General features: G+C 33.5%; 3 protein-coding genes and 2 long non-coding RNA genes across 8 annotated transcripts; 3 read left to right on the top strand and 2 right to left on the bottom strand.

Annotated features, from left to right (window-relative positions):
* Positions 1–1,969: 1,969 nt before the first annotated feature.
* LOC124452495 (uncharacterized protein DDB_G0290685-like) lies at positions 1,970–10,732 on the top strand. Its single transcript, XM_047003053.1, has 5 exons — positions 1,970–2,735; positions 2,962–4,228; positions 4,313–4,557; positions 9,178–10,599; positions 10,722–10,732. The coding sequence occupies exons 1-5, from the start codon at positions 2,066–2,068 to the stop codon at positions 10,730–10,732; spliced, it is 3,615 nt and encodes a 1,204-aa protein (XP_046859009.1). The 5' UTR covers positions 1,970–2,065.
* Positions 8,767–9,122, top strand: LOC124453560. The gene is made up of 2 exons (XR_006951138.1): positions 8,767–9,003; positions 9,088–9,122. It is a non-coding gene; the product is annotated as an uncharacterized LOC124453560 (long non-coding RNA).
* Positions 10,733–12,597: 1,865 nt separating the features above from the next.
* LOC124453557 (BRCA1-associated ATM activator 1-like) lies at positions 12,598–16,863 on the bottom strand. 3 transcript variants are annotated; one of them, XM_047004342.1, is made up of 10 exons: positions 16,254–16,863; positions 15,572–16,010; positions 15,346–15,501; positions 14,969–15,116; positions 14,769–14,888; positions 14,521–14,680; positions 14,251–14,327; positions 13,993–14,170; positions 13,591–13,757; positions 12,598–13,399 (listed from the first exon to the last, which is right to left on the bottom strand). In XM_047004342.1, the coding sequence occupies exons 6-10, from the start codon at positions 14,573–14,575 to the stop codon at positions 12,761–12,763; spliced, it is 1,116 nt and encodes a 371-aa protein (XP_046860298.1). In that variant the 5' UTR covers positions 14,576–14,680; positions 14,769–14,888; positions 14,969–15,116; positions 15,346–15,501; positions 15,572–16,010; positions 16,254–16,863; the 3' UTR covers positions 12,598–12,760. The 3 variants fall into 3 exon arrangements, 2 of the variants coding, with proteins under 2 accessions (XP_046860298.1, XP_046860299.1); XM_047004343.1 differs by having other exon boundaries at positions 13,591–13,700; XR_006951135.1 differs by lacking the exons at positions 12,598–13,399; positions 13,591–13,757 and having other exon boundaries at positions 14,043–14,170.
* Positions 16,864–19,294: 2,431 nt separating this feature from the next.
* On the top strand, positions 19,295–20,518 carry LOC124452900. Its single transcript, XM_047003529.1, has 4 exons — positions 19,295–19,383; positions 19,653–19,736; positions 19,876–20,065; positions 20,245–20,518. The coding sequence occupies exons 2-4, from the start codon at positions 19,679–19,681 to the stop codon at positions 20,420–20,422; spliced, it is 426 nt and encodes a 141-aa protein (XP_046859485.1). The 5' UTR covers positions 19,295–19,383; positions 19,653–19,678; the 3' UTR covers positions 20,423–20,518.
* A 2,090-nt stretch (positions 20,519–22,608) lies between these two features.
* On the bottom strand, positions 22,609–25,534 carry LOC124453552. 2 transcript variants are annotated; one of them, XR_006951133.1, is made up of 8 exons: positions 24,551–25,534; positions 24,273–24,487; positions 24,089–24,192; positions 23,582–23,859; positions 23,411–23,512; positions 23,167–23,253; positions 22,900–23,088; positions 22,609–22,798 (listed from the first exon to the last, which is right to left on the bottom strand). It is a non-coding gene; the product is annotated as an uncharacterized LOC124453552 (long non-coding RNA). The 2 variants fall into 2 exon arrangements; XR_006951132.1 differs by having other exon boundaries at positions 24,273–25,534.
* Between the last annotated feature and the right edge of the window lie 333 nt (positions 25,535–25,867).

Below are 25,867 nucleotides of genomic sequence, written 5' to 3'. Positions count from 1 at the left end.
GCACTATTGGCGACTCATTACATTTCGAATATTTTTCAATCATTTACTAAAAGTTGGTATTTTTTTAGTCGTTGACATTCATTTATAGTCACTTAAGAATAACTCATAAAGGTTGTGTGAGAAAAATGGAAATCTTGGGGATGGTATTTCAATTTTTAGTGAGTGATGATAGCAAAAGTGGAGGGTTTTGTTCATATTCAGTAGCAAACGATTGATTTCCAAGAAACGAAATATTGATGATTTTCTAGCTGGCTACGTCACTTCATCTTCTTCATTATTATTGTAACGACAAATAGAACTACAAAAAATGTCTTTTCTTTCATAAAAACATGCTATTGTTTATTTGCGAATATATCTGTGCATAACAAAAATGTACGTGCTGTAAAATATAAATGTTTGTACTTTTACGTTTATATTTTCCACTTTTTCCTTCTGTTCATACCCTCCATAAGAACAAATTCTTTTGTGGGGAAAAATGATCATCTAAATGAAAGCTGAAATATGAATAGCATTTCTATCTATGTTTTGCAATAACTAATTTAAATCTTTCAAAGTTATTTTGCACCATTTTCTATTCCTTATATTTCGAACTTCTCTCTGTCACACTCATTGAATTAAAATACATGGAGTGCTACCTGAAGCAAATAATTGAAGCTAAATCTTACACCATGACACGCGAGATTACACCCAGACACTTGTGTGCAGTGATGAAAATGCAAGTAGAAACCAATAAATGTTGAAATGGATAATTGTTAGATGTTTATGCATCAGATAATTATTAGCTAAATACCGAGAATTCATGATAAAGAAACTGTATATAGTGTATACTTTTGAATAAATAAAATACTTCTACTTTCAATTTTGGTTAATTATTTGGTTTGTGGAGCAAAACGAAGGTATGACGTGTTTGTACAATTTGTTATAGTTCCTGGTAGAAATTATTGTAGAGCCAAAAACTTTGTTCTTTCAAAACGTGGAATGTCTTTGTGATGTAGGAAAGTATGTCACAAATAACTGACATGGATTGTTCAACTTTGATTATGTCACTCCTTCACCATGAGCTGACCTTGGTTGACCTTGGTTGACTTTGAGATGAAAATACATCTGACAAAGGAGCCTTAAGTTTTCTATATTACCACAATCGTATGGATTGTGCGAAAAAAAATCTATACTGCTTTCTATTTGAAATCGAAAGCGATAGACAACTTTCAGTATTGCGTTGAAAACATGTTCTTCTCAACAAAAATAACTTGCTTTCCAGCTCGAGTGACAAATTTTATTGTGCTTGGAATGAAATTAAAATTAAATGACCACAGTAGATGACAATTTATAATTAACGTTTGATTTTTGAAGAATATAGAATCAAAATAAATGAGTCAAAATAGAGACAAAAGTTTATTATTAACTACCAATATACATTTTACGTTGTGGTAATTGTTATTAAAACTGTACGGATAAAAACGAAATTGAGGCATGTTACTCCAAAATGTTTTTCATCTCAACCACTCATATTCGTAATCAAATACAATGCAATCTTTTAGTCTGCATAAACTCTGATAGCAACAAATCTCCGAGGTCTGTTGGTTCATGAAATAGTTTTATATACTGTCCATTATATTTGAGAAAACATGATTTGTCGAACCAGATGACTAAACTTAAATTACATTCAACCTTAGCTGGCATCTTTACGTGTTGACCAACAATCAATGATGTAACTAATCAAAAGTACGCTGTAGCACAGCTATGTTGCAACAGAAAATATCTTTTTTTATATGTAGCATATAATACTTATAAATACTTTACTCTGCAATTTAAGAACAAACAAAAAAGACATTTATAGTCTTGTAGATAATACAGATTCACTCTTTCAAAATTCAGTTTTCACTTTTTATATCAAAACATTAGACAAATTCCAATATTACAAAATAATTAAAATGCTCCGCATGAATTAATGACATTATGAGAGTTCCAGGAAATCACTATGTGATTCCTAGGAAACTGAAAATTGCCCACTTGTCGTATAAGATAAAAATAAAACCAACAAACTCATTTTTGTTTTAACGCCATGACTTCGTCAATGTTAGGCAGCAAAAATTTTAAAATCTTTATCAACGATGGTGAGAGATACCAAATTGAGCAATGGGTGAAACAATATCCAAACATTGAAACTGGTGGAGATCTTTTTGGAGCTTGGATTGACGAACGAACAGCTGTCATTCAGTTTATCTTAGGCCCTGGTAAGAAATGCCGACGAACTACTGTATCGTTTTATCAAGACATTGACTATCTAAATGATGCTGGAAGCTACCTTACTCAAGCACATGGCTTATGTAACATTGGTCAATGGCATTCTCATCATCAACTAGGTCTTACCGTTCCAAGTGGTGGAAATGAAAATACAGTTTGGAAGAACATGCCTCGACTTGGTCTTAATCGCTACATTGTCATAATTGCTACAATTTCAGAAAACCCTGAATTCAGTAGAAACTTCGATGTTAACATTAATCCTTATCTTTTTGAAATGACTCAAGGACGAAGAAATGAGGATTTTCCAATTCCAGGTATGTTTTGTAATCTCGAAGGAAATTCTCCATTTCGATTGGATGGCAAAGTTGAAGAAAAGATGAAAGGGAGAGCTGAGAAAATAAACACTACAGAAAGTTATGGCTCGAATAAACGATCTAACAATAGTATAAATATACCTCAGATTCGAAAAAAGAAAGAGTCTTCGACAGGTATCTCTAATCAATTTTATAACTTTTTACACATTAAAAATAGTTTTGAACTTCCGTTCTTGGGCTCCTAGTTTCATAAATAAACTTTCACTAAATCAGCACAATAATTTTGAACTCAAAAATAAGAACTAAAAATTTGGATTTGACAAATAAATAGTGATTGTGTGAGGAATAGTACGTTGCTGAATTTTTTGCAAGTTTAACACTCTCTAATTTCAAACCATAGGTCTGGAAAATAATGGCAAACATGAAAATCCAGCGACAAATAAAAGTATAGATAGCACGTCACCTAATGTCAATAACAATGAAAATGAAATATCCCGTAAAGAAAATGAAATTCAGCAAGAAGTTGAAGATACACAAAGTTTGACAACTAATCCGAAGAATGATGAACGTCAAGAATTGTCTGACGAAAGTAACATTCAGCCAGAAGTTGAAGATACACAAAGTTTGACAACTAATGCGAAGAATGATGAACGTCAAGAATTGTTTGATGAAAGTAACATCCAGCCAAAAGTTGATTATACACAAAGTTTGACAACTAATACGAAGAATGATGAACGTCAAGAATTGTCTGATCAAAGTAACATCCAGCCAAATGTTGATTATACACAAAGTTTGACAACTAATACGAAGAATGATGAAAGTCAAGAATTGTCTGATCAAAGTAACATCCAGCCAAAAGTTGATTATACACAAAGTTTGACAACTAATACGAAGAATGATGAAAGTCAAGAATTGTCTGATGAAAGTAACATCCAGCCAAAAGTTGATTATACACAAATGTTGACAACTAATGCAAAGAATGATGAACTTCAAGAATTGTTTGATGAAAGTAACATTCAGCCACCAGTTGAAGATACACAAAGTTTGACAATTAATACGAAGAATGATGAACGTCAAGAATTGTCTGACGAAAGTAACATTCAGCCAGAAGTTGAAGATACACAAAGTTTGACAACTAATGCGAAGAATGATGAACGTCAAGAATTGTTTGATGAAAGTAACATCCAGCCAAAAGTTGATTATACACAAAGTTTGACAACTAATACGAAGAATGATGAACGTCAAGAATTGTCTGATCAAAGTAACATCCAGCCAAATGTTGATTATACACAAAGTTTGACAACTAATACGAAGAATGATGAAAGTCAAGAATTGTCTGATCAAAGTAACATCCAGCCAAAAGTTGATTATACACAAAGTTTGACAACTAATACGAAGAATGATGAAAGTCAAGAATTGTCTGATGAAAGTAACATCCAGCCAAAAGTTGATTATACACAAATGTTGACAACTAATGCAAAGAATGATGAACTTCAAGAATTGTTTGATGAAAGTAACATTCAGCCACCAGTTGAAGATACACAAAGTTTGACAATTAATACGAAGAATGATGAACGTCAAGAATTGTCTGATGAAAGTAACATCCAGCCAGAAGTTGAAGATACACAAAGTTTGACAACTAATGCGAAGAATGATGAACGTCAAGAATTGTTTGATGAAAGTAACATCCAGCCAGAAGTTGAAGATACACAAAGTTTGACAGCTGATACGAACAATGATGAATCTCAAAAATCGTCTGATGAAAGTAACAGTAAGCCAAAAGTTGAAGATACACAAAGTTTGACAACTGATGCGAACAATGATGAACGTCAAGAATCGTCTGATGAAAATGAAATTCAGCCAAAAGTTGAAGATACACAAAGTTTGACAACTAATGCGAAGACTGATGAAGGTCAAGAATCGTCTGATGAAAGTAACAGTAAGCCAAAAGTTGAAGATACACAAAGTTTGACAACTGATGCGAACAATGATGAACGTCAAGAATCTAATCCGTAGCGTCTTTTTATTGTGCGTTGAATTTCCAAGCTTTGCTCAGGTGTAATGCAAATATGAAACAACTCGTCGTATAGTTGAGCAATTATGAACGTGTAGCCTGGATTGTTTTTGACAAATTGATTGAGAAATCCTTTCACTGATGTTCCCTTTTATTGTGACACTTGGAATGCGCTGTAGATCAATGCTCCGCTCAACTTTTGCCAGCTAACAAAACCTTCGCTGCAATGAATGAATAGCTTAAATAATGGCAACTTCAAATATACACGACAAATTTATTACCTATATAAGCCCAAAGCAGACTTCCTAAATTTTGTTGTTTGCCTTTTTAAATTCCGTAAGTCGTATCTACATGCAGAGACAAATTGCTAAAACTTTGACTATATTAATTGTGTTAAATTATTTCAGCTTGAAGGAACGAAACAATTTCCAGTCAATTACACGATATATTGATTAATGAATGGCGTGTTTATATATACATAAACAACCTATCGTTTTGAACTGAATTTGCCATCCTTCTCTTTCATTCAATGCTGAATGTCAACTGAAAGAACGATTTCAATAGGATATTTTGAGTTTTTAAAAAGACACTTCCGACTTCTTCAGGTGAACTCTATGAAATATTTATTTTTCATTCGCGTCATCAGCAACTTTGTTTCCAGGTAACCTTGAAGCTTGCCGTGACCTGTTTCAGTATCGCACAGCTATAAAACAATGGCTTTGGAAAAGTTCATAATAAGGGGCTGTAACAAAACGTGAAATTGTCATAAACATGAACACAAATAGTATAAAGTTAGCTATTTTTGCGAAAAAAAATGCTAAAAGCACTCAAAAATAAAGGTTTGTTAAAGGGATAATAATATTCATAAATTAATGAGTGTTGGTGAGTTTCTTCGCCAGACTTTTCAAACTGACGATGTGCTGCACTGTATTTCTATAATGAACGTATTTTTCCCCAAAATATATCTTCATCTGATAGCTAAACTTTAGACATGTTTGCTTCTACCCTCTCTACAGGAAATTAAAGGCACTATTGGCGACTCATTACATTTCGAATATTTTTCAATCATTTACTTAAAGTTGGTATTTTTTTAGTCGTTGACATTCATTTATAGTCACTTAAGAATAACTCGTAAAGTTTGTGTGGGAAAAATGGAAATCTTGGGGATGGTATTTCAATTTGTAGTGCGTGATAATGGCAAAGTGGAGGGTTTTGTTCATATTCAGTAGCAAACGATTGATTTCTAAGAAACGAAATATTGATGATTTTCTAGCTGGCTACGTCACTTCATCTTCTTCATTATTATTGTAACGACAAATAGAACTACAAGAAATGTCTTTTCTTTCATAAAAACATGCTATTGTTTATTTGCGAATATATCTGTGCATAACAAAATGTACGTGCTGTAAAATATAAATGTTTGTACTTTTACGTTTGTATTTTCCATTTTTTCTTTCTGTTCGTACCCTCCATAAGAACAAATTCTTTTGTGGGGAAAAATGTTTGTCTAAATGAAAGTTGAAATATGAATAGCAATTCTGTCTATGTTTTGCAAAAACTAATTTAAATGTTTCAAAGTTATTTTGCACTATTTTCTATTCCTTAAATTTCGAACTTCTCTCTGTCACACTCATTGAATTAAAATACATGGAGTGCTATCTGAAGCAAATAATTGAAGCTAAATCTTACACCATGACACGCGAGATTACACCCAGACACGCGTGTGCAGTGATGAAAATGCAAGTAGAAACCAATAAATGTTGAAATGGATAATTGTTGGATGTTTATGCATCAGATAATTACTAGCTAAATACCGAGAATTCATGATAAAGAAACTGTATATAGTGTATACTTTTGAATAAATAAAATACTTCTACTTTCAATTTTGGTTAATTATTTGGTTTGTGGAGCAAAACGAAAGTAGGACGTGTTTGTACAATTTGTTATAGTTCCTGGTAGAAATTATTGTAGAACCAAAAACTTTGTTCTTTCAAAACGCGGAATGTCTTTGTGATGTAGGAAAGTATGTCACAAATAACTGACAAGGATTGTGCAACTTTGATCATGGCACTCCTTCACCATGAACTGACCTTAGTTGACCTTAGTTGACTTTGAGATGAAAATACATCTGACAAAGGAACCTTAAGTTTTCTTTATTACCACAATCGTATGGATTATACGAAAATAAATCTATACTGCTTTCTATTTGAAATCGAAAGCGATAGACAACTTCCAGTATTGCTTTGAAAATATGTTCTTCTCCACAAAAAGTACTTGCTTTCCAGGTCAAGTGACAACTCCACCAATTTTATTGTGCTTGGAATGAAATTAAAATTAAATGACCACAGTAGATAACAATTTATAATTAACGTTTGATTTTTGAAGATTATAGAATCAAAATAAATGAGTCAAAATAGAGACAAAAGTTTATTGTTAACTACCAATATACACTTTACGTTGTGGTAATTATTATAAAAACTGTACGGATAAAAACCACTTGAGGCATGTTACTCCAAAATGTTTTTCATCCCAACCACTCATATTCGTAATCAAATACTATGCAATCATTTAGTCTGCACAAACTCAGATAGCAATAAATCTCTGAGGTCTGTTGGTTCATGAAATAGTTTTATATACTGTCCATTATATTTGAGAAAACATGATTTGTCGAACGAGATGACTAAACTTGAATTACATTTAAACCTCAGCTGGCATCTTTTCGTGTTGACCAACAATCAATGATGTAACTAATCGAAAGTACGCTGTAGCATAGCTATGTTACAACAGAAAATATCTTTTTTATATGTAACATATAATACTTATAAATACTTTACTCTGCGATTTAAGAACAAACAAAAAAGATGTTTATCGTCGTGTAGATAAAACAGATTGACTCTTAAAAAATTCAGTTTTCACTTTTTATATCAAAACATTAGCTAAATTCCAATTATTACAAAATAATTAAAATGCTCCGCATGAATTAATGACATTATGAGAGTTCCGGGAAACCAGTGTGTAATTCCTAGGAAACTGAAAATTACCCACTTGTCATATAAGATGAAAACAAAACCAACAAATTCATTTTTATTTCAACGCCATGACTTCGTCAATGTTAGACAGCAAAAAATTTAAAATCTTTATCAACGATGGGGAGAGATATCAAATTGAGCAATGGGTGAAACAATATCCAAACATTGAAACTGGTGGAGATCTTTTTGGAGCTTGGATTGACGAACGAACAGCTGTCATTCAATTTGTCTTAGGCCCTGGTAAGAAATGCCAACGAACTACTGTATCGTTTTATCAAGATATAAACTATCTAAATGACACTGGAAGCTATCTTACTCAAGCACATGGCTTATGTAACATTGGTCAATGGCATTCTCATCATCAACTAGGTCTTACCGTTCCAAGTGGTGGAGATAAAAACACAGTTTGGAATAACATGCCTCAACTTGGTCTTAATCGCTACATTGTCATAATTGCAACAATTTCAGAAAATCCTGAATTCAGTAGAAACTTCAATGTTAACATTAATCCTTATCTTTTTGAAATGACTCCCGGCAGAAGAAATGGGGTTTTTACAGGCTCGTTTTGTCATCTCGATGGCAATTCACCATTTCGTATGGATGGCAACGTTCGAAGAAAAATGGAAAAGAATGCTGAAATGATAAATACTCCCAAAAGTTATGACAAAAATGGCTTGAATAAACAGTTTGGGGAAAGCAAACAAATACTTCAGCGTTTAGGAGGTATCTCTTGTTAATATCATTTTTATCACACAAATCAAAAATAGTTTCCATTACATGTTCTTGAGTTAATGTTTATAAACGTACTTATAATGAATAAGCCAATAGGGTAAAAGTATATTTAATTTGGAGGAAAATCAGGAAGAAGATTTAGAATTCTGTAAGTAAATGGTAATTGTGTACAAAATATAATGTTGATGTGCTGTTTTCATGATTTGCCGATATTACATTTTCCAAATTGTTGTTGTAGATTTCAGTCGTAGTGAATATCCAGAATCACCTCATGAAAATAAGAATCAGCAAACAGATAAAGTTACAGAATTAACGCCAGATAATGGCAACAAAGGCGAAGATCAAGAATCACCTCATGAAAATAAAAATCAGCAAACAGATGAAGTTACAAACTCGCAAAGATAATGTTAACAGTGGTGAAGATCAAAATCACCTCATGAAAATAAGAATCAGCAAACAGATAAAGTTACAGAACTGTCGCAAGATAATGTCAACAAAGGTGAAGATCAAGAATCACCTCATGAAAATAAGAATCAGCAAACAGATAAAGTTACAAAACGGTCGCAAGATAATGTCAACAGTGGTGAAGATCAAAAATCACCTCAAGAAAATAAGAATCAGCCTACAGATAAAGTTACAGAACTGTCGCAAGATAATGGCAACAAAGGTGAGGATCAAGAATCACCTCATGAAAATGAGAATCAACAAACAGATAAAGTTACAGAACTGTCGCAAGATAATGGCAACAAAGATGAAGATCAAAAATCACCTCATGAAAATAAGAATCAGCAAACAGATAAAGTTACAGAACTGTCGCCAGATAATGGCAACAAAGGCGAAGATCAAGAATCATCTCATGAAAATAAAAATCAGCAAACAGATGAAGTTACAAAACGGTCGCAAGATAAAGTTAACAGTGGTGAAGATCAAAAATCACCTCATGAAAATAAGAATCAGCAAACAGATAAAGTTACAGAATTAACGCAAGATAATGGCAACAAAGATGAAGATCAAGAATCATCTCATGAAAATAAGAATCAGCAAACAGATAAAGTTACAGAACTAACTCAAGATAATGTCAACAAATGTGAAGATCAAGAATCATCTCATGAAAATAAAAATCAGCAAACAGATGAAGTTACAAAACGGTCGCAAGATAATGTCAACATTGGTGAAGATCAAAAATCACTTCACGAAAATAAGAATCAGCAAACAGATAAAGTTACAGAACTGTCGCAAGATAATGGCAACAAAGATGAAGATCAAGAATCACCTCATGAAAATAAGAATCAGCAAACAGATAAAGTTACTGAACTGTCGCCAGATAATGACAACAAAGGCGAAGATCAAGAATCACCTCATGAAAATAAAAATCAGCAAACAGATGAAGTTACAAAACGGTCGCAAGATAATGTTAACAGTGGTGAAGATCAAAAATCACCTCATGAAAATAAGAATCAGCAAACAGATAAAGTTACAGAACTTTTGTCAGTTAATGTCAACATTGGTGAAGATCAAAAATCACTTCACAAAAATAAGAATCATCAAACAGATGAAGTTACTGAACGGTCTCAAGATAATGTCAACAAAGATGAAGATCAAAAATCACCTAATGAAAATAGGAATCAGCAAACAGATAAAGTTACAGAACTGTTGCAAGATAATAGCAACAAAGATGAAGATCAAAAATCACCTCATGAAAATAAGAATCAGCAAACAGATAAAGTTACTGAACTGTCGCCAGATAATGGCAACAAAGGCGAAGATCAAGAATCCTCTCATGAAAATAAAAATCAGCAAACAGATGAAGTTACAAAACGGTCGCAAGATAATGTTAACAGTGGTGAAGATCAAAAATCACCTCATGAAAATAAGAATCAGCAAACAGATAAAGTTACAGAATTAACGCAAGATAATGGCAACAAAGATGAAGATCAAGAATCATCTCATGAAAATAAGAATCAGCAAACTGATGAAGTTACAGAACAGTCGCAAGATAATGTCAACAAAGGTGAAGATCAAGAATCACCTCATGAAAATAAGAATCAGCAAACAGATAAAGTTACAGAACTGTCGCCAGATAATGTCAACAAAGGTGAAGATCAAGAATCACCTCATGAAAATAAGAATCAGCAAACAGATAAAGTTACAAAACGGTCGCAAGATAATGTCAACAAATGTGAAGATCAAGAATCACCTCATGAAAATAAGAATCAGCAAACAGAAAAAGTTACAAAACGGTCGCCAGATAATGTCAACAAAGGTGAAGATCAAGAATCACCTCATGAAAATAAGAATCAGCAAACAGATAAAGTTACAAAACGGTCGCAAGATAATGTCAACAAATGTGAAGATCAAGAATCACCTCATGAAAATAATAATCAGCAAACAGATAAAGTTACAAAACGGTCGCCAGATAATGTCAACAAAGGTGAAGATCAAGAATCACCTCATGAACATAAGAATCAGCAAACAGATAAAGTTACAGAACTAACTCAAGATAATGTCAACAAATGTGAAGATCAAGAATCATCTCATGAAAATAAAAATCAGCAAACAGATAAAGTTACAGAACGGTCGCAAGATAATGTCAACAATGGTGAAGATCAAAAATCATCTCATGAAAATAAGAATCAGCAAACAGATAAAGTTACAGAACTTTTGTCAGTTAATGTCAACATTGGTGAAGATCAAAAATCACTTCACGAAAATAAGAATCATCAAACAGATGAAGTTACTGAACGGTCTCAAGATAATGTCAACAAAGATGAAGATCAAAAATCACCTAATGAAAATAAGAATCAGCAAACAGATAAAGTTACAGAACTGTCGCAAGATAATAGTAACAAAGATGAAGATCAAAAATCACCTCATGAAAATAAGAATCAGCAAACAGATAAAGTTACTGAACTGTCGCCAGATAATGGCAACAAAGGCGAAGATCAAGAATCACCTCATGAAAATAAAAATCAGCAAACAGATGAAGTTACAAAACGGTCGCAAGATAATGTTAACAGTGGTGAAGATCAAAAATCACCTCATGAAAATAAGAATCAGCAAACAGATAAAGTTACAGAACTGTCGCAAGATAATGTCAACAAAGGTGAAGATCAAGAATTATCTCATGAAAATAAGAATCAGCAAACAGATAAAGTTACAGAATTAACGCAAGATAATGGCAACAAAGATGAAGATCAAGAATCACCTCATGAAAATAAGAATCAGCAAACAGGTAAAGGTACAGAACTTTCACCAGGTATGGTCAACATTGGTGATGATGTAAAATCACCTCACGAAAAGGAGAAGCAGCAAACAAAAAAAGGTACAGAACTTTCGCCAGTTAATGTCAACATTGGTGAAGATCAAAAATCACCTGATCAAAATCAGAATCAGCAAACAGATAAAGATACAGAACTTTCGCCAGTTAATGTCAACATTGGGGAAGATCAAAAACCACCTCACGAAAATAAGAATCAGCAAACAGGTAAAGGTACAGAACTTTCGCCAGTTAATGTCAACATTAGTGAAGATCAAGAATCAACTGGAGAAAGGTTTACTTGCTTGTCACCTTTCCGAAAAATAAGGAAAACAAAGACGTCAAAAGATATTGATTCTAAAGGGGCCAAGTTTAAAAAACAAAAGGAAGATAAAAAGAAAGAGAAAAAGTCACTTATTAAAAATAAGTATTTTCTAACAAGAAAAAGTATAAAAAGTTCGCCAAATGATGTTAACGATTGTGAAATTCAAAAATCGCCTAATAAAGATAAGAATCAGCAAATAGACAAAGACATAGAAAGTTTACCAGTTGATGTCAACAATGGTGAAGATCAAAAATTGGCTCGTGAAAATAAGAATCAACAAACAGATAAATTTACAGAGCTGTCGCCAGATAATGTTAACAATGGTGAAAATAAAAAATCACGTCATCAAAATCAGAATCAGCAAACAGACAAAGACATAGAAAGTTTACCAATTGATGTCGAAAATGGTGAAGATCAAGAATCATCAAAGAAAAGAAAGATAAAAATGGTTACCTTCTTTTCACCCTTCAAAAAAAGAAAGAAAACAAAAAAGTAAATGGATATTGATTCAAAAGATGCCAAGGTTAAAAGAAAACAAAAGAAAGATAAAAACACACACAGAAAAATTGAAGCCATGGACCGAAACGCAAAAAAAGAAAAAACCTTGCACTAGAAAAATATTGTAACAGTATGATTGGTCAGACATAGGGATAGACATTCAAGACATTTTTTTACACACGTTTGCACTTCTATCAATAGACATGTCGCATTAGAAATATATTTACCATGACTTTTTTGTATACTATTGAAACTTCCATTCACTAAGCCTAAACAATAAATATATTGAACAAAATATGCGAAGATCATTTGTCATCAATTGCATTTTCTTCAATATTTTCGTTGTTAATAACAATCTAACAAATTGTCTTCATTTTCTGACGCTGCTGTCAATATGTCTCGTAAAAACGGTATTGGATCTTGCAAAAAAGTCGTTACAGTTTGGTAATGTTCGATATAATCTGAAAAATTTACCGTTAATAGTGTCTTTAAAAGGGACTTATTACAGTCTTTTTGAGCTTTGATAATGAAATTGTACAATTCATCTATAGAACTCTTATAAAGCAAAGTAGGTTGTCGAGCAATTTCATTTGTTCTTGTCTTTATAACATTGAGAAGTTCAAAACCTTTAGCTCTAACAGGTGCGTCACAATCGATTATTGCTGACAATATGTATTTGCCGACTTCATTAATGAAATTACTTTCAATATTTTCCAAGGGTACAACTTTCCATTTAATATCTTGTAACATAATCTTCCAAAAATCAAGGACAAGTACTTTGACTTCCCAGTCAAAATCTTGTGACGCCATTTCAAGCACTTCAGAAATTGGTGTAAGACGAAAAGATTTAACCAGTTCCAAATGCAGCAATATGATGTTGTGTTTTCTTTCCAACCAAAAACACAATGTTTCCACTGTGGCACGTCGAGCAAATGCCGACTCTTCATCTTTGAATTGCATCAAAATACAATTTAGCACCTCTTCCTGTCAGAGATAAAAATTTCATGTTTCGACAGTTTTATTATATTAGCCCCCCTTATTAAAAAGAGGGTTCGAAGTGTTTCTCCTTGCACACGAAAGAGTAGAACACGATGTAATGTAAAACATAAATTAAAACGATCCATCATCAAAGTAGATGTCAGACTGATGAAATATTTCACCTTTTTGATATATACCTCAGTTAATGTAAGAATTTCTTGGAAATGCTTCCATATACGATCGTGCATTGCGAGAAAGCCGATAGCAGAAATACAAGTCGCTCTGACGTAACTTTCGTTGTCATCCACTAATTTCCATAGAAAGGACAGTAGTTTTGAATCAAACAACGAATCCAAAAAATCATCTGGAAATGTAAATTGTAACATAATTTGCAGTATAATCGTAAAAAATATGCTAACTTATCATTAGATAAAAAAACTAAACAACTCATGTCACATGGAGGTTTTTTCATTATAAAATATCAAAACTAAACCAGCAGGTTTGTTGAGATTATCTACACATCGATTCACACAACAGACAGTAAGGTACTCACATTATTCAAACACGTATGCTGTTTAAGTTTAAAAAAGTGAACTTACACTGACAACGAAGAAGATGTTTGATAAAACCAAGTGTTGAATCTCTAATATCCCAACAAGCACTACATAAGTTTTTGGTAAGAAGACTGTTCAACCATTTCATGTTAACATTGGTTGGAAAATTGGTTGTAGACGTGGAAAATAAACACTGAAGACCTTGAAAACAGCAATTGAGTATCTACGTAATGAGAAAACACAAAAGGTTATAAACAATCATTGAAAGTTTCTCGTTTATGTAATTAAGGTTTGACTAAATACCTTAGTTTCCAAAGATAATGATAAAAGTTTTTCAAAAAGTTTGTAGTATTCATTTACTTCAGTGGCACTGACCTTTTCTAAATACAAAGAACTATCTGAATAAAAAATCACTAGCTACAATTAAGCTATCTCATACAACTTTAACAAAAATATTTTGGTAAGTGATGTATGTTTATTACACTAAGAACAATGCCACCATCAAAATTTGTTTCAGTTGATCCTATAACATATTGTACAGAGTAAACATCTACAGAAAAAAAGCATTCATACCATCACTTAAATCCTGCTCAAGACAAACGACTGCAAACTTCACGAAGTATTTCATTAAATAATTTCCATGAAAGTAATCATCAGATTGTTGGATTAAATATGTTATAATTTCTTTACACAGAACTTTAATATCTTCTATCGTCCTCGAATCATTGGGGAACTGTTTTAATCAAATCAAAAATTAATCAAATACTGAAGAACTTACGTGTAATTGAGTATTTGACAAGTAGAAGATAAAAAACAAGTACCTTTACATCAGAAATCAATTCAGTAGTGGCAGTCAATGAATATGCCACTGTTCTACTTGAAAGAAATTATTTTGAAGTTCCATGAAGCATTTGCTTCAAACGTCCATAGAATTCATCACGCTAAAATAAAGTCAAATATTGCAACATTCGGTAATTATTTCAAACATTTGTTGCTCATTAAAAATTTAAAACACACTTACTGAAATGGACTTTATTAACTGTTTAACAGTAAACTGAGAATCATACGATGAATTTTCGTTTTTGCTTTGTTGAGCATCGTGCAGTATTTTATGCATAGGATAGATGAGAAGCCTCAGCAAACATGAAGCATCAAGCTCGTCAATTTCTCTAATGAAACATGAAAATAAATATGAATTGAGGGAAAATAAATAGTCGAGGTTAATATAACGATCATAACGTTGATTTTGGTCATTTTTGGAGCAGATACCATCAAAAACTTGTTTAAAGGTTGATGCATAGACTCCATTTTCAACATGACAAATGAGCAAATGCATTGACAACTTGGTTATGAAATACGATCATTGAATGATAGAAAACTTTTTGCACAAATACTTACAAAGTCTGAGTAGCATGAAGCATGCCTTGGATGAGTTGAAATGCATGAAACATATAAAGTCTTTTGTACAAAACAAGTATTGATTTCACCATAATGCAGATTAGTTCTTGCTTGTCTTTTATATTTAAAATGAATGTCCACTCTATATTCCAAGAGCTGTTAATTAATATCAATAAAAGAAATTAAAACTATATATAACTGTCTTCCTAAATCGATCTACTTTTACCTTGTGTTCTTCAACATTGTAAATATGACATCAACAACCAATCCACAGTCTTCTTTGTTAACCTTATTCAATAATTTAAAACAAGAAGACATGATTTGTGAAAGAGAAATAATTTCTTGGGCTACAATAGAATTCTCTTCCATTAATGAGAGCAACAATTGCACGACTGAACATTGCCATATCATTTTCCTAGCCAACCCTGATGGCTGCTTATCTATGATGTATGCTAAATGACCAACAAAGCACTTGTGACATCCATTCAATTCTCTTGAATAAATGTCTCGTCTGGTCTCCGAACATTCATGGTGATCATCGTTTTCCTTTAATGAAGCCTTCAAAGTAAACAGTCGGATCAAATACTTAGCAATGAACTTTCTGCATGACTCTGCAACAAATATACTGGTATCAACCAAACTTTCCAAGCCATATTTTACCAAACCTAAAATAGAATAAAAACCTAGCTAGACCACAAATTATGAGAAATTTAAACTATTTGAAAGTTATCAGCCTTAGTGGGAGGAAAACTACTTTTTTCGAATATTGACCAAAATGGAAGCTTTTCTTGTTGCCTTTGCTACAAGTGTTCCCATCACCACACCAAACACCACAAACCACCCAATATTTCATAACCATGTCAAGTACTGTAAACAAATACTGAGAATCAAATACTGTATAACCATACATGAATTCTTTATCCATAGAAATCCATCATCATTCATTAATAAGTCACTTGCTGCTTTAAAATATGAATCCCTGACACCGGGATCGCTCCAAATTCTTTCATTCTTTATAAACTCTTCTGGCAGATGGTAAAAATTCCCACCAGAGCCATCACAATTAGAAAGTGTACTGGATTCTACCTTCTTTCTATAAACAATTCCAAATAAACGTACAGCAAAACTAATGGTTCCAATACACATTTCCCCTTGGCTTTGCTCTGCAGAAATGACTCCGGAGAGAAAATTGAAAATCTGAGTTTTAACAAATTGAGAAGACGCACTTGAATCATCGTATTTAAAATCCAGTAATTCCAGAAGTTTCTCTAAACTAGTATCGTCTACAACTCTGTCAATATCGACCAAAATTAGGTTGAATACATCAGATAATAAGCTTTGAAAACTCTCATCTGACATTTTTCTTCTACAAATGAACAAGTGTCAGTGTGAAGTGAAAAGGCCAACTACCGTTTACTGTCATTTAACTCATTGGTTTGTTTCCACACATTGTCTTGCAACAAAAACTTTCCAATTAATTAAAAAATTGACACAAATACATTGTTATTTGTAAATAAACATTTTTTGTTCTGCAAAAGTGAGAACTGAGACATAAGCTGCGCATGCGTGTTTACTCCCGCGAAGCAATTGAACATGAAATCAAAGTGAAAATAAAAATAAATGAAAATAAAATCATGCAAACATTTCTTATGGTGTTTTTTTCTGAATTTTCTTTCTAAATTCAAGATAATTTAGTCATTATTGTTGGAATGGTCTCAAAATTTCGCATTTTCAAATTTTTTACGGTATAATTTTTACGCAGCGAGCAAGCCTGAGACAAGCAAGCGAGCAACTAAAGCAGTAATTGTCTTGTGAACAGATGAGATTTCTAAATTAACTCTTTGTATATTTATTGTATCGCATTTTCAAATAATTTCACATCACTTTCAGTTTTTTACTTTTTTTTCTTTACTTTGATAAATAAAGTTGATAGCTATTGCTTTGTTTACATAATTCTTTTCATCAGCACGATATTCAACTTGTAAATAATTCCATCATCTATAGTAATTCGATACACTCTCACTTAAATAATATAAATATAATTGTTAGTAGATATCATAAACATTCCTTGTACTGAAGATGGCATAAGTATGCCGAAGCATGTTTACTTGTCTAACATGTTGTCGTACACTTGTACTGAAGATGGCTTAAGTATGCCGAAGCATGTTTACTTGTCTAACATGTTGTCGTACACTTGTACTGAAGATGGCATAAGTATGCCGAAGCATGTTTACTTGTCTAACATGTTGTCGTACACTTGTACTGAAGATGGCATAAGTATGCCGAAGCATGTTTACTTGTGTAACATGTTGTCGTACACTCGTACTGAAGATGGCATAAGTATGCCGAAGCATGTTTACTTGTCTAACATGTTGTCGTACACTTGTACTGAAGATGGCATAAGTTTGCCGAAGCATGTTTACTTGTCTAACATGTTGTCGTACACTTGTACTGAAGATGGCATAAGTTTGCCGAAGCATGTTTACTTGTCTAACATGTTGTCGTACACTTGTACTGAAGATGGCATAAGTATGCCGAAGCATGTTTACTTGTCTAACATGTTGTCGTACACTTGTACTGAAGATGGCATAAGTTTGCCGAAGCATGTTTACTTGTCTAACATGTTGTCGTACACTTGTACTGAAGATGGCATAAGCATGCCGAAGCATGTTTACTTGTCTAACATGTTGTCGTACACTTGTACTGAAGATGGCTTAAGTATGCCGAAGCATGTTTACTTGTCTAACATGTTGTCGTATACTTGAAATTCCCAACATTTCTTTGCATAATTTACAAAGCTTATTTTTTCTTTCTGTGTTAAGCGCTCGATGTCACAGATGTGTTGATGATTGTAATTGTACTTGTTAATATTGACCTTTGATTTGTCGACGCCAATTTGGTACTGGTAGTGCTGGTACCCCCACAGCACTACAGCGTAAAGCAATATTTTCACCACATGCAAAACAATTCATACCAAACAACGTGGATTTCACTCATTTCATGTTAAACTACGTCGAAATGATAAAAAAACTTTATTATCTGTAAGAAATTTAATTTGAAATTAAATTTCCATGCATACAGTGCAAATAACGTCTTTTTGTTGGTGTTTTTTTGTGTTTCTTTGTGTTGGTGTTTTTTTGGTGTTTTTTTTTGTGTGTCTTCATTAAGCAGAAATGCGAAATTCTGAAACATTTTAAATTTTCAGTTGTGTTGTAATACATGTGTTCCTTTTACTACAATACAAGCTTAGTAATTGAACGCTACTAAAACATAAAAACTTCCACATGAAGAGTGTGGTGACAAGTGATGAATACCAAAAATCTCAACTTAAAATTTTATTCTTGCATTTTTGCTAGATATAATTCATTTTGAAAAAATTTCAACGCTCCATAAATTTCGTTTTGAAAGGGGAAATAATTAGGAATTGCATTTAATGTATGGAAGATGAGATGTAATTTTTTGTACATTAAAAATGCGTCATTCATACATGTTGAAAAAAACACATGATCAATTTTGTAAAGAGCATATTACTGAGACTGCATTAGGCGCAAATTACCTCATATTGGTAGAAACCGTGAATATAAACGAATGGATGAATAATTTGTACCAATTGAAAAATGCGAAGAAAATGGATGGTTTATTTTTGTAATGATTTAAAACAGTACTTAATAAATCTGCATTTTATTATTTTCCAACAAACGAGAATACAGTCATTGTAAAGAGTTGGAATATACACATCATTGTTGTTTGTTTGTCTTGCTTTTTATTTCAATAACGCGTGGGCGTTCATCTGCTGTACCTTGGACGCAAAAGCAATTAAATTAACATCTCTTTCATCCTAACATCCCATAATGGTGAGATTTACAATATCCTGTCAGCATGCCTCTAAGGTCACAGCCAAGTCACAGAATAGATACATATGTATCTATTCTGTGGCCAAGTGGTATAAATCCTTGCTACTCTCATTTTTCTTCCATAAAGAAAACGGGCGACACTTGGTGTAGATCTCCTTAATATACAACAGTCTAGTGGAATAAGGTAAGCAGAGTATGGTTTGTGACAATACGTTATTTATTGAATCTATAGCGTACTTCGAGCTTTTGTAGGATGTGGGATGAAAGGTGTTGTGTTAAAGTATCATGTTCTTGACTAGTGGTGAGAAGCTCAAGCTTTGTCAATTTGCAAAGGAAATGCCGAGTTTGAGATGATCGAGTTTTGTAACGCGTGATTAAAACAAAAAGTAGAAAAGTGTAAAACTTTAAATCCCTTCTATATTTGCATGCACTCAAATCATATTTTTCGTATAGGTTGATTAGAAAACCAAACGGGAATTATGAATATTCGTTTTACAATCGTGACACTTGCTCTGCTTGTTCTGTTTACAGATGCAGGTACGACTCCTCTTGAAAATATGACTTTACAGATCAAATACATTTATAACAAAAAAATAATGTGCCGCAAAATTTTAATTTGCCATATAAGCACCTTTATGAGCTATAGCCAAGCGGACAGCTGTTTTCTTCCCACCAGCTGTCGTGAGAAATAAGCGGAGTTTCAAATCGTATTTTGAAAACTACCTCGATGAAATGGCGACAAGTGCTTGTGCTGGAATGGCAAAAAAAACAGGCGTTTATATGGGAGTGCGTAGAGCCTGTACGAGTGGAGCAACCTGCAAACGCATATGCCAATCTTTGAAACTCCTTGGAAGACTTCCAGGCGGGTAGGTTGATAAATCATAAACTAAGTTACAGATAAGTATTTACTCAGTACGTCAGAAGTAGATTGGTTGATCAATTAGTTGTAGGACGAGGTAACTTAGTTTTTTTTGTGTTATGACTAACTATAGTTGCAAACATTAAAGTTTTTCCATTAAAGTTTTTCTCTTTTTTTACTTGTTAGAACTCGCAATTCGGATTGCGTGGAATCATTTCATGTGTACGAACGTCAGCCATCTTTAGCTGACAGTAAGTTAAGTGACACAGACGTGAATAAAATTGGCCAGGCAATTTATCGTTACAAGTCATGTTATGCTAATGGTTGTGGACCAAATTACTGCTGTTGCCGGGGGTACTATTGATACATGAAGTTTAAAACTATAGAATGGATTCAAATAGTGATTGATTGCATATAATTTCGTTCATGGTGATGAATTAATAAATCTTGATCAAAAGTAGCGTCTCTCTATTTTTACTATCTTTTATACAATACACTTAAATTTTAGCTCCATCTGAAATAAAAAACTTCATGCAAATGAAATACAACCAACAAAATAAGACACTGGGGTCGGGTATTAACATGTGGGAATTTATATTACACGTTGTTGCGACAACAAGTATCTTCTCGTGATCTTTAGAAAATTTTATAAAGATTATTTTTCAAATGGAAACTCCCAAGTTCTCTTTACAGGTATAGATAACTTTTTTGTCTAACCTTGACGAAAGCAGTTAAATATCATGAACTCGAGTGAGACACTTGAAAGACAAGAAAAAACCCCCAGGGCAATTACGATCCTTTGAAAATCTTGTTGACAATTAGCTGATAAAGATAGACAATTAGACATAAAATTTGACTCAAAACAGTAAAGGCGAATTTATTTCTTAAGAACAAACTGTTCTTATACATAGAAAACCAATATGATGCTGCAAAAAGCAGTTTTTGCACCGAGTTGATTGCTAAAAAATACATTGTGTCTTCCACATAGTTCCAACAGTAGAAACTTGTCTGCGCTTTTTTTTGAATTCGTATGTTTAAATTGCTATATATTTTCAGGTTTTGTATGATCCACAGAGATTGTGTTTGATATTTGTGAAATAATTGTTACCATGCACGTGTATGGCATATTTTTTACATGTAAGGTCTCAGGGAGCGCATTTCATTTCGAGCCTAATATTATTGTTTGTTCTGTTTACGAGACTATAATTTTGGATCGTCTCAGTCTCATTAACGTATTGATTTTGAGAGAAAGAAAACATCCTTTCATACAAAATTTAAAGTTGAACATGTTCATGTATGTTGTCCCACTATGTCTCCAAATACGTTGTCGCTCGCGGTGCATTCAGCCTCGTGCGATTGGCTGTGAAGCTCTACTTTTTTGTGTTTCCTACATGTACCTATTCATTAATTCCGGCAATACCACGTGCCACATGTCCCGGAAAAATAGTGACACGGTAACACTGATCTCGAAATAAGACTGGATCAAGCATCTAGCACAAAAGTTGAAGACAAAAATTAAGCAGCGCCGCCATTGCTAAGGGACCAACTTTCGAAAATATGGAGCAAATATATTGTGCATTTACACGAGAATAATCAAGAATTTTCAACATGTAACAACATGAACACAACTAAGAGATAAATAAGTTTATAGAAGAGCTAAAAATACAGTGAAATATCATGAAATATGATGAAATATGATCATGCATTTTTGTTATCGGTAACTCTACTGTCGTATGGAAAAACAATGGAAAATAGCCCACAACTGCATGGAAATACCTAGAATTGTTGGAATCGTAGTTCAGAAGTAAAAACTCATTAAATGATCTCATTTACGATCATTAACTGATCAATCCTATAAAATTACAAGCCTTTTTTACGAGTGATTCGGAGTGAAACCTGTATGCGTTTTGTTTTATACGGCCGATTATTCTTTCTGACTCGCTTTACTATCGCCATAAAGGTTGTTTTTCATCTTCTGCGTTATCTTAAAGCATAATTTGGCCATGTGTTGCTATGTTTTCCATAGTTTTTAAAAAATCTTTCGATGTGTTGGTCCCTTAGTTATGGCGGCGGTGGCTTTAAAATTTGTTTACTAAAAATTATAGATTTGCTTGATCCAGTCTTTTTTTGAGACAGTGTACGATAATGATTACTGAAGAGGTGTGATAACCAGAGCCCTCTATAGTATAAGAGTTGGGACATGTATTGTTCTCTTATTTGTACACGCTGATTGGTCAGTTTTGGTCATCTGATCAAAACCCGCCATTTTGGTTCCTACTTTTGAAACTTGAGCTAGTGTTTACATAGCGATTATTGTTAGTGTTGACAGCTTTTAAGATAAATATGGTGTTTTGTTGCGCGTATGGGTGCAATAATCGTTCATCTGACGGATACAAAATGTACCGCATACCCTCAGGGTCGAGAAACAACGAAAAACGAAAGAAATGGCTTTGTGCAATAAAAAGAGAGAACTTTAACACGGCGTCGGCGAAACTGTGAGGCAATTATACTCTTGTTGCTCTTTAGATAATTAACAAGACAATGACAATGTAAATTTTAAAATTTTTAATAAAGATTTACAACAAATTTGCATTTGTGTGTTGTGATATTGTGGTACGGCTCCTTAAGGTTCACTTCGAAGCGAATCAATTCGAGCCTAAAATCCCCGGCAAACTTCGACCAAATGCAGTACCAACTCTGTTGACACATCGAAAGCCTGTGCTGCGAAGAAAGAGTCCAACTAAACGAGAATTAAAAGTAAACACTGGTCAGTACTCTAACGTTTTGGCATCTTCAGTACATTATAAATTATTGACCAATGGGAAATATACACATGTTTACCTTCTTGTTCACATAGTGTCACCACAACCTGTTGCCATTGAGAGTGCTAGTAGCGAAGATGATAATAATCTCGACTCTGTACACTCTACAATGACTGTGACTGAGTTGGACTTGAACAATCCTCAAAGTAGCACAAATAGTCAAAGTCACACAAAGCTGCGAGAAGAACTGGAAATGTTGAAGAAAGAGCTGAAAAAAGCAAAAGAAAATCATAACAACCTAGCAAACAACATATCAGCTTTATTTAATGAAGACCAAATAGCCTACCTTTCCAAGAAGCCTGGTTATGGAAAAGGTTAAGCAATACCATTTTTAAATTTATGAAGTATATTAATGAAATTTTGCACTTCCACACTAAAAAAACAAATATATTAAATAAGCTTAAAATTTACATTTGATTTTTCATTTTTAGTTTGGTGGTCAAATAACACAGTTGAAAGTGCTATAAAAATAAGATATTCATGTAGAGCAACTGGATACAGCACTTTACTTGGGATGAATTATCCATTACCTTCTATAAGAACACTTAATCAACGAATGGAGCACATTGAATTTTCCTCGGGTCTTACATATGAGGTTTTTGCAGCATTGCAATTGAAGGTAAACATACAAACTAATAGAAAACACAAAATCATTACTGTTGTGTTTTGACTTTCTAAAGTAGCTACATAAGAATACCTACATATTGTATACTGAAGGTTAATTTGCATTGAAAGGCTTCCTCCATGGGAGATCAAGAAAGAGACTGTGTTCTTTTGCTTGACGAAATGGCAATCATTCCATCATATGATTTTGACACAAGAACTGAGTCAGTCATTGGCCATTGCTCTATCTCTGGCAGCAATGAAAAAGACATGCAAGACACAATGGCAACACATGCCATGGTTTTCATGTTATGTGGTTTGACAGCAAGATGGAAACAAGTTGTTGCGTACTTCTTCACTGGAAATTCATTCTCAGCTAAAGAAGTGAAAGATATTATCATTGAGATAATTCAAAGGACAAGTGAATGCAATTTAACAGTTTATAATGTCACTATGGATATGGGAGGGGGCAACCAGGCTGTTCTTCGGGAATTTGGGATCTATTGTAAAGTAAAAAGAGAAAATGATGAATTGGGACAATGTAATGATACTGTGGAAATAGTCAATACCATTCAGCATCCTGTTATTGAGGGTCAGAGACTTACATTTATGCCTGATGTTCCACATGTTTTGAAGAATATCAGGAATCATCTGACTCGTGGACAAACATTTTTCATCCCACAGTATGCCATTGCTGAGTGCAATTTACCTACAAATGCAGTCACAATAAATCACATCAAAAAGCTGGTTAATTATGATTCTTTGCATAATCTAAAGATTGCACCACACCTGAATGAAAAATGCTGTGATCCTGTGCATTTTGAAAAAATGAAAGTGAGCATGGCTAAGAATCTACTATCCAGAAAAACTGGGGCAGCCATTCGCTTTCTTATTCAGGAAAAAGTCCTGCACAAGAATGCCACAACTACAGCATGGTTTTGTGATCAAGTTGGTCTGTGGTACGACCTGATGACATCACGTTCTCCAAAAATGGGTTTCAGTCTCTACACATATGAAAAACATACAGAAGTTGTATCTTTCCTTGAATCAATTATTAAACTTTTTACCCAATTGAAAATAGGATCAGAATCAAATGCCAAGTGGAGGCCTGCGCAAACAGGAACAATTCTAACTTCTTGACAATTCTTGAACTTCAGAACTGCTTCATTTTGGAAAAACAATACAAGTTCCTTCTGACCAGCCGCTTCACACAAGATGCTTTAGAAAATCTTTTTTCTACAATCAGATTCAAGAATCCAATACCAAGTGCATTGGAATTCAAAAATGCACTAAGAAACATCACAGTGTCACAGTGCATCTCTGGAAAATCTACTTCCTCATATGAGACAGATGAAGTATCAGAGACACACTGTTTCTTGGAGAAATCTTTTCCTACATCATAACATGAAGAAAGTCAATCGTTTTCTGTAGAACCGAGCGATTTTATTCTTGATCTCTCTACATCAGAATTGTCAAGCTTGGACCATCTTGGAGGGTATGCAGTCCACCAGTTCATCAAACTAAATGGTCACTGCCACGAATGTTTGAAAACCTTACTTGCAGATCCTCCTAAGCCAGAATTGCATGACTATATCATATCTATGCAAAGTCTTGTCCAGCTTCGCGACAACACCGGATCATCTCTTACATATATTTCGCAAGAGGTAAAGAAATTACTCCTTCTTGCAGAGAGCATATTCGTGGCTAGTGAGGCACAAGTAATGAAAGTGAATAGTATCCTGAGTGCTCTTGTTGACAAATGCCTTGCCATGGCTGACAGTAATATTCCCGATTGCCACCAAGCTAAGTCAAAGATTTTAAAAACCTATTTTCGTGTCAGGATTTACGCTCTTCTTCGAAAGAAAAAAACTGAAAACATGAAATCTTCTTCTGGCAATGGCTCACGATCTGTTGCAATGCGAGAATTAGTTAATCGCAAATGAAATAATGCCAACTCCAAAGTAGCAAGTAGCATCATTCAAATCTTGAACAGAAAACTGCATGATTACTATGATTCGAAGTTTCGAACAAAGTCTTGTCCAAGTATTTGATAACACTGATGCCAGGATAACATTGCCGCTTGCCACAAAGCTTAAAGATCTTGAAAACTTGTTACAGAGTCGGAACATAAGCCGAGAAAACACATTCACGTACGAAAAATACTTCTTACAATGGGTCACGATCAATTTGAAGCACGAACTAGTAAACCGCAAACGAAGCTCAAACCAATGAAATTAAATCAGGTCTGCCGCAAATCGTTAAAAAAACGCAAAGAGCTTGCTATTATTCCTAATATACTTGATACTACCATGGAATAAGCTTAAATGTCTTTCTTCTTTTGCATATGAACCCAATTTCCAATAGTATTATTAGAGTTTCACTTT

This window comes from Xenia sp. Carnegie-2017, unplaced genomic scaffold (genome assembly GCF_021976095.1).
Source record: "Xenia sp. Carnegie-2017 unplaced genomic scaffold, XeniaSp_v1 HiC_scaffold_25, whole genome shotgun sequence".
Lineage (NCBI taxonomy): Eukaryota > Metazoa > Cnidaria > Anthozoa > Malacalcyonacea > Xeniidae > Xenia > Xenia sp. Carnegie-2017.
This window is presented reverse-complemented; position numbering and strand designations above follow the sequence as displayed.

What these genes read in the sequence shown, in the direction of transcription:
- LOC124453557 (XM_047004342.1), bottom strand. Translation starts at nt 14,575, where the DNA reads ATGAAATACTTCGTGAAGTTTGCAGTCGTTTGTCTTGAGCAGGATTTA. An exon ending in TGAGCAGGATTTAAGTGATG is followed by an intron (nt 14,328 to 14,520) that starts GTATGAATGCTT and finishes CTTTGTATTTAG; the next exon opens with AAAAGGTCAGTGCCACTGAA. An exon ending in AAATTCTTACATTAACTGAG is followed by an intron (nt 13,400 to 13,590) that starts GTATATATCAAA and finishes TATCTCTGACAG; the next exon opens with GAAGAGGTGCTAAATTGTAT.
- LOC124452495 (XM_047003053.1), top strand. Translation starts at nt 2,066, where the DNA reads ATGACTTCGTCAATGTTAGGCAGCAAAAATTTTAAAATCTTTATCAAC. An exon ending in AAAGAAAGAGTCTTCGACAG is followed by an intron (nt 2,736 to 2,961) that starts GTATCTCTAATC and finishes TTCAAACCATAG; the next exon opens with GTCTGGAAAATAATGGCAAA. An exon ending in TGATGCGAACAATGATGAAC is followed by an intron (nt 4,558 to 9,177) that starts GTCAAGAATCTA and finishes ACAAAGGCGAAG; the next exon opens with ATCAAGAATCATCTCATGAA.
- LOC124452900 (XM_047003529.1), top strand. Translation starts at nt 19,679, where the DNA reads ATGAATATTCGTTTTACAATCGTGACACTTGCTCTGCTTGTTCTGTTT. An exon ending in TGTTCTGTTTACAGATGCAG is followed by an intron (nt 19,737 to 19,875) that starts GTACGACTCCTC and finishes TCTTCCCACCAG; the next exon opens with CTGTCGTGAGAAATAAGCGG. An exon ending in CTTGGAAGACTTCCAGGCGG is followed by an intron (nt 20,066 to 20,244) that starts GTAGGTTGATAA and finishes TTTACTTGTTAG; the next exon opens with AACTCGCAATTCGGATTGCG.